At 34.7% G+C, this 14,436-nt stretch overlaps 1 protein-coding gene across 1 annotated transcript in view; it reads right to left on the bottom strand.

Moving 5' to 3' along the window:
• EXO1 (exonuclease 1) overlaps positions 1-14,436 on the bottom strand; it is a 52,474-nt gene that overhangs the window by 19,137 nt on the left and 18,901 nt on the right. Inside the window, exons 13-17 of the mRNA XM_080585114.1 lie at positions 11,200-13,539; positions 10,508-10,740; positions 5,338-5,405; positions 2,697-2,854; positions 1,207-1,356 (exon numbers count right to left, since the gene is read on the bottom strand). Coding sequence (XP_080441240.1) covers positions 13,398-13,539 — 142 coding nt within the window. The 3' untranslated portion in view covers positions 1,207-1,356; positions 2,697-2,854; positions 5,338-5,405; positions 10,508-10,740; positions 11,200-13,397. The remainder of the gene's footprint in view (positions 1-1,206; positions 1,357-2,696; positions 2,855-5,337; positions 5,406-10,507; positions 10,741-11,199; positions 13,540-14,436) is intronic.

The raw sequence follows: 14,436 nt of genomic DNA on the forward strand, positions 1-14,436 counted from the left end.
TGCATTCAGGAATTAGAATCCCATCAACTCAAGTGGGCATGATCTATTGCAGAAGTTAGTTTAATATAAAATCAGGAGATCCTAGTGAGTTTATTTGTAAGTTTTTAGAATGGACTTAGAAGTTAGAATTTATGTACAGAGCTTACATGTGCTTCAAAACTTTAAATATTAAATGCAAATATCTGCCAAACTTAAAAACAAATTTAGCTAGAAAATTTTACTAAACCCTTAACTAATCTATCAAAGGATAGTTACTTTTAGTGATAACATTCAATTTCCTCTGATGCCTTTTTTTCCTATTTTTTCTTTTTGCTATCTACGGTTTATATTTTCTGCTTTGCAGTAACACACTTCACAGTTATAGACTGTTGTCCCATCTTTCTTCAGTTTTCTCCTCTCTAGACTAAACAATGCCAATTCCTTCCATCCTCCCTCCTGCTCCCTCCAGACTGTTGCTCATTCTTCTTACTCCATTCTGGATTGTCTCCAGTAAGTCTACATTTTTCTTGAATTATGGTGCCCAAAACAGTACTCCAAGCCTTACCAGTGTCAAGGGCAGTGGAAGAATTACTTTACACATACTGTATAAAACATTTGTGCTCCAGGATCACTTAGTTTTGTTTAAACATGGTAATACTCGGTAAGTAGTCACACATGTTTTCCAGGGATGTATGGTGACATCTTGTGTTTTGTTAAAACAACAACACATTACCTAATCGGATTTCTAGACACAGGTAATGAAATAGATTTGAGATTTTTGCCTACAAAGAACATGAGAGCTCTGATGCCTTCTAAGATATGCACACTGCTACAAAGTATGAAGTGTTCAGTTACCTTTATCCACCTTTAAGTTGAAACACTAGTTTTGTTAAAGTACTTTAAATTATCATTAACTTGGATTTCACCATTAACGCTACGATTATATAGGAAGCAAGTTTTTTTTTTCTTTTTTTTTTTTTTACTATTGATAGGAGGTCTGGCAGAGTAATCTTACTGAATGCAGTGTAAATATTTATTTTAATAATTGATAAGCTTACTTCGTTGTATTACCTTACACTGTACAGTATTTTACCAAGAGGATTTTTGGAAAACTTCAATAGTTTTTGCTACCAATTTTTTGTTTTGTTTCACTTTATAGAAGAACAGAAAGCACATAATTTTTTCCTGGTGTGAGAGAAGGTAGTGTCTGAATCTTCGATGACTTACTGCTTATTCTTCCACAGATTTCTCGCATGTCGTGAGCAAATGACTTAACTATCTTGTATTCCCTTGTCTTTCAGCAGCTATTTCAGAAAAATGTTCTTGTTTTGCTTCCAAACCAAACTTCTTTCTTCCTGTTTGTTGTTGGATGAATTTCTGTTTGACAATAGAGAAAGACCAAGAGTCAGTTAGCTTCATGTTAAAGTAGATTATACCATTGATTTTGAGACATTAGCTTCAGGGAGGCAATAAAGTTATCTTCCTCTGTTCTGATCAGTTTTCTCAAGTCAAGTTTCAATTGGTTTTAAGGAAAAAATTAAATTTAGAAGCACACCTAGCGTCAGTGTTTAGCTGAATCAATAAAAACGCAGATAAACCCCACCATATTTATAACAGTTCGACCTTCACATACTCTCAGAAGAGCAATTTTTGTTAAACAACTGCTTAACACACACAAAAGCTTTAGGTAACAGATAAGTTGTGGTGGCCAAAGTTTTAAAACAAGTATAGATGAAATATTTTACAATTTGGCTGCCATCCAGTATTTCCTTAGCAGGAAAAACACAAAGCTGCTGTATAGGTTTCCCTTCTTTGCCCTAGTCCCATTTTAATTTATGTATAAATTAAAACATCAAGTTTTCTTTTGCTTCTATCTACCTCTTAAACCAGCAGTGACAAGTGGTGAAAAACAATTCACAAAATTGTCTTCAAGGAGTAACGCATATCTGTAATCTTAATAGCAATTTCTCTGAAGAGAATAGTTGTTTGGAATTCCTTTAATACAGTCCACAGTACAGATTTTTATTCTAATCTTACTGACCCAGAATTGAAGTTAGTTTGCTGACTATATTATTTATTATCTATGCAAAAAAAACTACTATTGAACTTACATTAAATTTCCATTTTCCTCACTTCTCTTTCAAGATGTAGGCTTGTTTAGCATTATTAGTATAGAGTGAAACAATCATTTTAAGAATACTTATTCAAGCTTTCCTCTACTGTAGTGAAGAAGGATTTCACTTGCAGTCCCACTTTTCTTTTGTCATCTAAAGTTACGCACGTTTAAAGTTATGTGTATGATAGTGGGCTTTCAATAATGGAACATCAGCTAATGAGAAGACCAAAATAGTAAATGAATCAGAGACATTACACTAATTTAGCTAGTTACTCCTGGGTTTGGAGCCTGCCTCTCTAAGCCAAGCATTATTGCACTCTCCCCACATCAGAGCACAATTTTTTATTTATTTTTAACAGCAGTTTACTTACATCATAAATTAAATACCTCTAGACATTGAATTACACAAGTTATGTGAAGCAGTAAATTCCATATAGTTTGAGTCTTCCTAGAAGACAGTTGGTTGTGGTAGAACATGTTAGCAGAAGACACACAGTAGAATCTCCAGTCTAGTCATGCAGCTCTGACCACATGATCCGTAAGTTAAGATTCTTTATTAGAGCCACCACATTCATCTCCCCTGCAATTCCAGCAGCAGTACCTGCCTGCAACACATAATTCAGTCTACTGGCTACAATCCTTCCCCCTGGGAAAAGTGGTCACAAGAGCCCTGTTCCATTCAAATTCTTTTCTCATTGTGATATGGCCCTACGTTGACTTTAGAGTGGTGAAAAATGCAGAGAATGTAGCTCATTTACCCTGTAATACAGAAAATAAAGAGAAAAATACTCAGCTATTACAATGGGTAAATCAAATAAGCAAACAAAATCCAACAATGCATTCTGAAACACAATTCAAGTGCTTTTAGAGATAGTACTGTATTTTGAATCAGAAACAGTTCTCCCCCCCCCCCGCAGTGCCAAAATGTCTCTCTCAGAAATAGAAATTATTGTTGTTCCATTTATGGCTTCATATTGTTTAACCCTTACTGACATTGACAAGGGATGCTCCTTGGTTGTAACAGCAGATTTCCTAAAGAAAGAGGATTAGGGTTTAAGAAATAAATAGAAATCGGTCCACAAGGTAGTGTTACACTGCTGTGAAAAATAATGTAGTTTAAAGTGAACTGAGATTATGTGGCATTAAAGTATGCAAAAATTGAACTAAACCCCATGAAAATCAATTTAATAAATATTAGATAATATGAGAAGGTTGGAGTGCTATTAAGGTCTGTCACAATCTTTGTGAAGAATTCTGTTCATTTGGGGGGAAAATTAGCTTCATATCCACAGACATCTGGTTTTCTAAAACTGCAAAAAAAATCTGCATTTTCTGCCACAGACTAGTCTCTCCTCAGTGGTGGTGTTTGATGCTTTCTTTCACATCTTATTTCCCACCTATCCAACTGGACCACTAGAGATAATCTGAATAGCAGTCCAAAAGAAAATGGGTTGTGCTGTCATTGTAGGGATTATGTGTTTTCACCCACTGAAGTTATTCCTGTCTTATTTTTCCTTCCTGCATCTTAACAATGCTTAAGAAGTCAGAAGACAGACATCTATTGAGTTGCTGGTAATGAGGTTGCCTGGATTAGAAAGACTGAAGATGACAGTCAGCTTAATGAAGGAGTCAGATCCACATTGTTATCTGCTATCCTGGAGGTTTAGAATACAAAATATTTTTTTAAAAAAGCTCTTTTTCTTGGATGTAGTTACTGTGCAGTGAACTAGTTAGGGGAAAACAAGTCAGGCTGTACCTATCCTTTCAACAGTGTTGGGCTGCTCTGATAGTCCCTAAAAGGTAAAATACTTGATTCTAATTCTTCCTCCCCGCACTCCCCACCAACCATACCCTTGTTTATCTGTTACTTTCATGAAATTTACATTACTTAGTTCCAACATACTAGATGTAAGCCTACCCAACTGCAATCCAAGAATCCGTGAATACAAACCACTTACTGGGACATTTCTGAAAGACTGAAAATGCCCTCTTTACATTTCAGTTTAATACAAACTTCTCTCTGTATTAAAGACTGAAGTTGTAATCATTCCATCATGACCAAGTTCCACACTCAGATCTGTGAGTCTGTCAGAAAGTGGTAAAAGAGCAGACTTCAGCTTCACATGAGCACAGACCTTCCAATGGCAATTTACGGGTGATACCACTTCACAACTCTGGCATTGGCAAAATGTGCATGCCAGACACAGGAAACCAAGAGAAAATTAGGCCAGCCACAGAAACCTCCAAAATTATATCATTTTTATAGTTTAGCAAGAAGATGGATGTTCTCACTGTAACTGACCTCCAAGAACTAGGTTTTTAAGCCAAAACAAATATTAGCTTATTTTTTGAAGTCCCTGAACATTCATATAATATTAGACAGGACAATCCAGCTTAGTTTTGATTAGCTTTTTAGACCAGTAACTAATCCCTGCTTTGCTTAGCAACTCTAGATCAGGAGACCAGTATTTGTTTTTTATTTTTAAACCAAACAAAAAGCACTACTAAAAAAATGTTTCTTGCAGATAGCAATCTCAGAAGTTAGTGTTGTCTATATTAACTCTAGAAATAATTTAGAAATCAATGCTGATGTTTAATTGTAACTAGACAGTTTTAAGAAGCGTCCACTTCAATCCAAGTGAACATTGAAAATGATTGCATTTGCTAATAAAACTATTGATATACTAAAATTAGCATCAACTGATATGAAATGGTCTTGATTGGAGAGAAAAGGTGAGATGGGAACTAACCAAAGTTGTATTTGTTTCTCTCTCAGACAATGGCATTCATTTATTACAATGACTTTGTTTTTCTAAAAAAAGGTTTGCTAAAAAATTATGTTCATGGTATAAACTTGAATGCTAATTGATCTCAATCTCTGCATTCATTTAAGACACAGTGAATACAAGTGCACGATTATCAGCTGAGAGCTGATTTGCCAACTATTCTACTTAAATCATATGTCATATGAATGGTTTCTGTGACAGGCCTTTTTCCCAACTGGTTCTTAAATTCTAAATGACAAGAATAAACAGGACAGCTATGGTCTGGATTTTCACTAACCTTACCTTTTGTCTTAAAATTCAAGATTATTTTTAGCTGCTATTTCTAGCCCATATACAACTTCTTCATCATTTCCACATAAGATAACAAATTAACTAACTAAACTTAACTAAATTAAGAGGTTTTAAGGGCGTTCTTGATTCCTAGAATCTTCCAAAATCAAAGCATTACAATTCTACCTGTAGCAAGTGTATTTATTCAGGTTCAGTGAAGTTCCATCTACATCTGACGCATGGTAGAAGTATCTCTATAAGAAAGAAAAATAAATGCAATAATTAATTAATTACTACATAAGTGAATGTGTAATCTCCAACTGAATTAATTGCAAAGAATTGATGTTAGAAGATGTTGAGCCTCCCTGAGATGTTGGTTCTTGGTTTTCTCTGAGCAGCACTATCCCAAATTACTTATGTTTGAGCACATGCACGCAGAAGCAATTAGGAGAATTAACCATGTCAATCCAAATACAATAGCACAAGTCTATCACTTGAATTTACACCAATATAATACTGGTTATGTAGGAAATATCGTCATCAGCCAAAACAAGCATTTCAGCAATTCTTTAACAACTGTATAAATGCCATGCTAACAAAACGTTCCATATTTCAGTTTTTATTAAAAATAAAAATCTGATTATTACTTTACTAAAAGATTAATACTTCCTTTAATGAAAAAGTGGCAGCCCTAAACAAGAGGGTGCTCAACTCACGACCTGATGAGAAGGAAAAAGTAGTAGGAAAAAGGAGTCATTCTTGTCCTAAGATTTCTGGTAAATAATAGGGCCTCTTGAAATATGGGCCTTCCCATTAAAGGATCACAATGATCTGCCTTACATTCCACTGTATTGTAGATGATATTAGTTCTCTGTATACTATAAAAGAACTCATAGTAGCATATAATCATACAACCAAATGTATTACATTTTCCTTCGCATCAGTCTTGAACTCTCAGTTGCATGATTGAGCATTTTGTACATTTAATATTTATCCTAATCCTTGCAGCTTCTATTTGAGCTAGATTAATCAGGATAATCCTGTGTACAATGACAATTCCACTTCCATATTTTCCTCCTTTCAACTCAATTACTTCTAGCAAAAACAAATGATAACTTTCCTACCAAGATAACTCTTCATTGCAGTTCAAATCCATCTCACTTTTGGGTAACACATTTGGGCTCCATATTATAAACAGTTGCAAACAAGTAACTGCCTAAGCAATCAGACTAAGATTTGAAATATGCCTGAAATTCTTTTTCTCTAGATAAAGACCTTTCAAGTCTCTGCAGACATCCTTAAGCAGCAGGATTGGAACATTTCTTTTTCTTGTTACAGTCCACAAACTAAAGTGTGGGAAATGAACTGGTTTGCCCAAGTCATTTATGTGACCGCAGCAAAGCGGGAAGTCAGATGCTTCCCACATTCTACAGACGTGAGCAAATTAAATATGCTGGTAGAAGAAAACATTCCAATTTATCCAGCTTAAAGAGGAGCAGTAAACATCTGCATAAATGCAGTTGAAAAATGGCCCAAATAATCCAGTAAATGACAACTTGGTTAACCAATTATGAAATACTGCTAAGAGGTATTTATTTACTGTTTTCTACCTGCAATTCGCTCAGTTTAGGATAAAAGAAAAATACTCTTAAACACCTTCTCTAACAACAGAATTAGAGAAAAGGCTTTCTAAGCACAAGAAAGATGCAGAGTAACTGATTATTGAAAAATTAAAAGTAAGAAACACTACCATAAATGCTGTAACAGTTATCTGTAAGGACTAAAGGAAAGAAAAATATATCACCTGGATTTTTAGGTTTCTAGCAAACATTCTGATTAGCCTTTTTTTTTTTTTAAACCAGAGATTTTTGATTTAACACATCACATACATATTCATGTACAACCCAACTCTTTCAGTTGAAAATATTTCAAAATTGTTTGGAGAGTGTTAATACGAACACGATAAGAATTAAGCTAAATCTTCCTTTTTTAAAAAAAGAGGAAGTAAGAACTTTTTTGCTGATGACAGCTAAGAAGTTTAGTGGCCTATGTAAAACTGATTTATTAATCTCATGCTTACCCAGCTCTGAATTAAGATAAATATGTTTACAGTGGAGGCAGAATACACAAGTTTATTTTGTTACTATCAAGAACAGTAGTTGTCTGCTTTAAAGAAGCAAAAATCAACCAATTAAAATCACAAATTATTTTAAGACCCAAGCCTTGTTTCTTCTTGCTACTACTGAAGTACTGACACCTTCTGGCAGTAACTGAGGTGGCCAAGCAAGAGTCTCTGATCCACTTACATCTATCTGTAAAGGACTGCCAAAACTAAAATTCATTTGGCTTCAGAGTGGTAAGTTCTGAGTGAGAGAGATTCCAGAAATACACTAGAGTAATATTGAGTTCTGCTGAGGAGTAACAGAAATTATTAATGAGGAAAAATAATCTTATTTCAGAAGAGTCAATTATATTAAATTCAATTATTGATTGCAATAGAAGAAATGCATCTAGCCTTTTTCCTTTTAAATGAGATAAGTGTTGCGGAATTGACCTCCTTTAATACAGCAGATAAGTATAACTCAAACCAATGGACGAAAGACAAGCTAGACTTAAAAACCTAAAGAGCAAATTCATCATTTGAGCACTTCTGCTATTGCCAAGTGTTGCAGTGATTTCTCCTTCACTGTAAGTACTTAAAGTAACATTTTCTAAAAGGAAAACTCTGGTTCTCCTTGAGATACTGCACTAGAAATAAACTAAAAGAAATCCTACAGTCTACGTCAAACAGGAACGTAGAGTAGTGCAACTCAGATTTTTCTGTCTTATAGACACACACTGTATCTCAAACCATTTAGCGTGCCCTTTCTCCAGGACATAGGTGTATTTGTAACACTACATACAGTAAGGTAGAAGCTATTAAAGAAACCTCCCCAGAACAGAACCTCACACAGGTACGTACCATGTTCCACCTCCAAATTTTTATATGTTAAAAGTAAAATCATGAATCAAAATCATGAATCATGGGAGCCTGGAGAGAACGAGTCCTGCTGGAATAGAAAATAATCCTTCACAGAAGGTATGTGTCCATGACAAGCATTTTCATTTGCTGACCTAGTATTTCCTCAAGCCTCCTACGTGAAGGAAGTTTGTTTCTCACTTTCTACAGAGAAGGACGGGAGGTCACCAGTACTCTGAGATCATGCACTTTGGAACACATATGCCAAACCCAACAATGAAACAAGGGAGAAGTTACTATTCCAGGTAGTATAGCAACCTATATTATTCACCACAGAAAATTATACTTCAGTCTCCAGTGAAGGTGACAAGTTAGTTTTAATGATCACAGATGATCGATCAAGAGTCATAATAGAAATGAGACTCATACACAAAGCACCAGATTTTAGACTGACAGAATTGTCTATTTTACTGAACTACATATACTGCAGGGCACAGTACAGATGTCCCAGTCTTTTTTTTTTTTCCTTTTACTGGAGTTATTACATCAAATTTAACCAATATTCTTGTAAAATCTGATAAAATTCTCTCCATACCTAGAATATGGATTCTGCAGACAGTAAAAAGATGTAAATTTTAAACATGTGCCTTAAGCATTAAACTCCTCTGTCTCTAGCAGAATATTCTTGGAGTAGGAAGGCTATTACACAAGGTTTGTAATATTAGGAAAAATACCTATTTACTACTCTTTTTTCAGTAGTACCAGAAGAATTCCATCTATATTCAATACCTTTTTTTTTTTCCTCTCTCCCCAAAAGAGGCAACCCTTTCTCAATTATCTTTCATTCAAGGCAAATATTATCAGGCTGACCAAAAAGAATCAGAAGAATTAAGCCTCCAAATATTTCTGAAAAGTTAGTTTTTTGCCTGAGCTTGAAGGAATACAATTTTAAATATGCACATAAATGTGTACATTCCTCAAGCACAGGTAACTCTTGCTGCAAATACTCTACACCTCTTCTGATTTCAAATGCCACCTCAATCCCATTCCATAGAACAACTTTGCTTTGTTATTAACTCTCCCTGCTGCTTTTTCCTTTTTATGCCAACTTCTTCCTTGTCACCTTTAAGTTTTCATCCTCTAACACAACATCTGTGCAGAATTCATTCCATTTCTAGCACAGTACAAATGCATACTCTGCACAGTCATATTCCCTGCCTGCAGTATATTATATTTTTGAAAGACTGTGCTGTATATACTATCCCGAGATAAGCAATCTTGTATGATTTGACAAGAACGACCAAGAAAAATAGATGAAGTCCTCATCAGACCCAGTGCTTCATCATCTAGAGCCCTTTCTAATAGCTTTGATAAGATTTGTTTTTGCCATCCATAATTCTTAAGACTTGATATCAGTATTTTACAGAGACAACTGATGCCTTTAGCTCTGATGGTTATTATTTAGCTGCAGCACATAGCTCTAGGTACCCTTAAAAACAGTAATTCAAGAGTAGTTCATCCTATAACTATATACCACTTTGGAGCCAACAAATTGAGAAATTGTTTTAAACCTTGCTGTCTGCCATCAACCCCACATCTGCTCTTGAAACTACATTACCTGGTTTCTGTATTACCTACACAGCTGGCACAACTGTTCCAACACCCTCTTATTTCACTGTCAAATTCAAAGGTACATAACAGAAGAGAGCCACAGGAGAGCAACAAATAGGCTAATTTATAGACAATTACAGCCAAATCCTAGGTTACTGCAGCCAGATTCAGGTCTCTTACCAGTGTGAAGTGACCTCTACTGTTCAGAAAGGGATTTCCCTTCTTTTTCTTTCCTATGTCAACAGTTTTAATTTGGTACTATATTATTCCCATTCCAAGGCATTGTTGGAACCATCATCATACACACACGAAAAGACAAATCCAGAGAAATAAAACTAGATAAAGCATACCAATTATGTCTCGTAATGAAAAAGGAGCTAGGAGTAGGTATTCTTTAAAGCAAATAGTAAGAGCAAAGAAAAGTCTTTTAGCAACAGCACCTAGGTAAAAAAAATCACAATTCTGAAAAAGTTAAACATTAATTGCTACTTAAAAACAGGAATACTGTGGACATTAATACTTTATGCAGTATCAGTATCTGTTAATAATAAACAGAAAGTGCCACAATATTGTAGATTCCATTAAAATACTATAACAACTTAGTTTTTACAAATGTCGTAAAGACCTAGTCTTTAAATATTCCTCCATCCTGTAAAAATGATTCTATTACATCAATTCATGAAAGAGAATATTTTATTTTAAAATTGTTATTCATGAGAATAACAACTGCTGTAGCTAGAACAAAGATTTAAAACAGACTCGGTTTAATTTGGAAGAGTCACTTACCTATACTTTAAAGAACATTACTTGACTTGATTTTGGATGCTGTCATATTCATTCACAATAGTACTGAATATTTGCACTTCATATCACCTTTCTGGTGAAGGAACGGGTAGTCAGCACTTTCAGAAGCAATGCTTGATTAGACTACCATCAGTTCATTTAGCCTTCATAGTCCAAATTCACTCTTTTCATAGGACATAGAAATGTTATCCACTTCATAAGACTTCTTTGAAACCCTGCAGATAAAACTAGATAAATTATACAGAATAAGTAAAAAGTATGTTAAAAGCAAGCAAACAAAAAACCCTACCAACACACACATTTGATGGGTGCTATCTGCTCTCACTTCCTCCGCACCTGAATCATTTTCCAGCCACCCTCACATCCTCCAACGTTCCAATGCCTATCTTTTCCTATTTTTTAAAACCCAAATCTCCCTTTCTTTCCAAGTTTTTTTTTTCTTCTCATTGGTACATTTTATTTCCTCCTCCCCCCCATCACCTGTAACAATTTCTCCCACTTTGAAATTGAATATTATTTTACTATGGAATATTACCTTGAGTCAGTTTGAACTCATGAATAGTCTTGCACAAATTACTTTACATGTATGTTATCGTGCATCTTTCATAGAACAGACTGAGAACTCTGCATTTAACTATAAACCTTACACATTATTACATGTAATATATGCTTACATACAACATAAGAGGCTTCTAACTCTATTAGAGAGATGTCTTCTGAAGAAGAACCCCTCTATAATGGGAAAAGAAGTCAGAACTCAAGACGTCCAAAGCACAAAACACAAGAGTTAAACATAGACAATTTTAACATGTCTACTTTAAGTACATAAAATACACTCAAGAAGCACTCTTGCGTGAATAATTTCCTTAATACCTACCATTCAAATAACACTCCAGAAAGTTTTTACATGCCCCGTGGCTTTTAAGGCATTGGTTATATTTTACTCTCCTGTCCAGACGAAAATACACTAGACAACAATGGGGCACCTGTTTATGACAAAGAAGTATCAACATACGTGTACATATAACACTTGTTTTATTTCCTCTGATTTTCTCTTCAAAGAAGCTAGAGCAGAACAATTGGAGGCGCTTTCAATAAGTAAACTACAAGAACAGGTAGGGCTGTACTAGCAGATAAGTTTAAAACAGCAGTATTGTTCTCACATGTAGATTTCATAGCAGATGTCCTGTATTCCCTTAGAAGTACCTGTCCTTGACACTGGTAGTTTGTTTCTTCTGATGATCCACTAACGTAGGAACATGCAGCTCTGAGTGAAGGCTATAGTCAACAGGCAAGAATAAACTGTACGAAGTAACCTTACTTTTCCCACACTGATAAATAAGCAATGGAGAACAACCAATTATTTTTACATTTTCCCTTCAAAAAATATTTACCATTGTGAACATGTTTGTAGCAACACACAAAAATTAATTCTTGCCAACAGTTCTAATGGCTGGGAAGAGAAACATTTATCACTAGCCTTTATTCATCACATCATCCAAGAGATGAAAACGCAATGTTAAAAACTGTCTTTCAGGAACAGGGATTTTCTAGTGGTACATGTGAGAAGCTGCTTTACAGCATCATTGTTTCAATTCCTTGTAGACCATGACTTCTACACAAATGTAGAAATAAAAGGACCATTTGCACAAAGGTACACAAAACCTACTTATGTAAGCAGCTTCTTTAGTCCCCTTAATTTTATGGATGCAAGTTTTCTTAAACAGTAAAAAAGTAGACAGCATAAAAAACTCAACAGCTGTCTTTCATAGGCCAATCTCAAACTATCTTTTTGAAAAAAGGCTCAAAGATGGAGAATAAAATATTTATGTCAAGAATGGAAAGCATACATTTCAGAGGTTAAAATATTCTTTTGTACCTTCATCTGCTGCAGAAAAAGATATTACTATTTCCTAAAAGGATAACAGAAACAAACAAGAAAACTTTTAGATATATCTTTGAACAGACTCAAATCCTGATTTTTAAAAGGTAAAAATTTGAAAAGCCATCACACGTTTTCATGAGCAGTTAGCCATCCAAAACAAGAACCCTCCTGGTTTCTTTCCCTTCAGCTACTCAGATGTTGAAGACTGAAGCTGAGTTTGTTTTGAGGACAATATTCATTTGTAAGCCTCAGCCCTGAGGACTGATTTTTCCTGTGTTCTTGGACAAGAAAACAAACATGGAAAAAGCAGGTGAAACAGAGGAACACTAACTTTTTTCAGAAATCATTCTGTTGATGGTAATATTTGGGTACAAAAATATAAACATTTATGAAAATATTTGTGATGTCCCCTTTCTGCAGTTCAAGTTATTCCCACCCTAAACATGCATCATACAGTAAGTACAGAAAGCTAACCATTAAGAGAACAAATCTTACCTTACAGCAAAGGAAACATTATCTGAGTACCGGAAAGCATAGTGATGACAGTGAATACTGAACGGTAGTTTTACTCCTGTCTTGGAGACAAAGTAGGTTCAAGAGAGAAGGAAGGGGCAAGAAAATAATCATCCTAAAATGATCTTAAAAGTTAAGACAAACATTTTCTGCTGTTTTCTGCAAAGGCAAAGCCATAACTGTTTTAGGAAGTTGTATCATATCTATGTGATCTACATAAACGCTCAGAAGCAGCTGAAAATGATTTGAACAAAAGTTTAGTATTAAGCTTTGAACAAGAGAACAGACAATGAATGCTTTATTCCAGTCTGTATAAAACTGTACATTTCAACTTGCTTTTATAAAAAGAGATGACAAATCAAGTCAGACTAAAACATACAGTTGATTTTCAAACATCTTGTTGATATTGACAAGATCCAGAAGATAAATTTTGACAGTGATTAAAAATGAATTCTACTGTGCACAGCATATAATTCATTGGAATATAGCTCTCTGAACATGACTATGTTCAAGATGATTAAAGATTTCTTCTTCTGTTTCTGGAGTGAGCTGGATGTTATCTTTGATTGGAGACAATGGATCTGACTTTTTACAAGAAGGAAGTTTTTCATAATCTCTGTGCAAAAAAAAAGAGACAAAACAAAACCCAGCAATGTTATGACATTATATGTTTAACGACACACCTGTAAGAACATTTGGGTTGATTCAAAACAAGACCCCTCACCCAACTACCCACTGATCCACAAGTAAGACCAGAACAAAAGTCTATGATAGAAAGTTTTAGGTCCAATTTCACTACTGCTGAACAACTTCACTAAGGTTATTTAAATGGTTTCAGATAGCCTGTAAATAAAATAATTACTAGCTTTGCATTTGAAGCACAGTATGTGTAACCCACAGTAGAATATGGTGCATGCTTCCTTAACATCTAGTCTTCTGAAGAACTGTAGTATCTTATCTATCCTGTGAATCTTGAGGTCAGGACAAAACATTTTAGTGTCCCACATGACATTTTCCATCAAAAAATATATTTGTCCTAAGACATAAGGCTAATTTCAAAACACTTAAAATCTGCAAAAGCAATAAATAAAACATTCAGATCTAAGTAAGTCCTGCCAGCAGCGAAAATATTTTGAGAAACAAGAAAAATATCCCCTAAAAGCTAATAAACGGCTATTTTAATTACATAAAATTAAGTAGTAGGTAAAAAATATACATATCTTCAGTTTATCCAGAAGAACACTCCATCAATTCGCTATCACTTCGAAAGCAGAACAGAACTGATGATCAACCACCCCAAAATGTGAGAGGCATACAAAGTTAAACAACAACAACCTTGCTTTCAATTAAGTCTGACAGTTTTTAACACAGCTTTTGCATCTAGGCTAAGAAATGCCTTTCAGTATTTGATGTCAAACCTAATAGCAATATCTTTCATATAAATTATGTTACACTAAGTGCACTACCTCAATAAATGGATTTTAGTCGAGAGCTCCTGCTGGTTAGAAAAAAT

The sequence above is a fragment of the Anser brachyrhynchus genome (assembly GCF_964034855.1).
Source record: "Anser brachyrhynchus genome assembly, chromosome: 3".
NCBI classification, from domain to species: Eukaryota; Metazoa; Chordata; class Aves; order Anseriformes; family Anatidae; genus Anser; species Anser brachyrhynchus.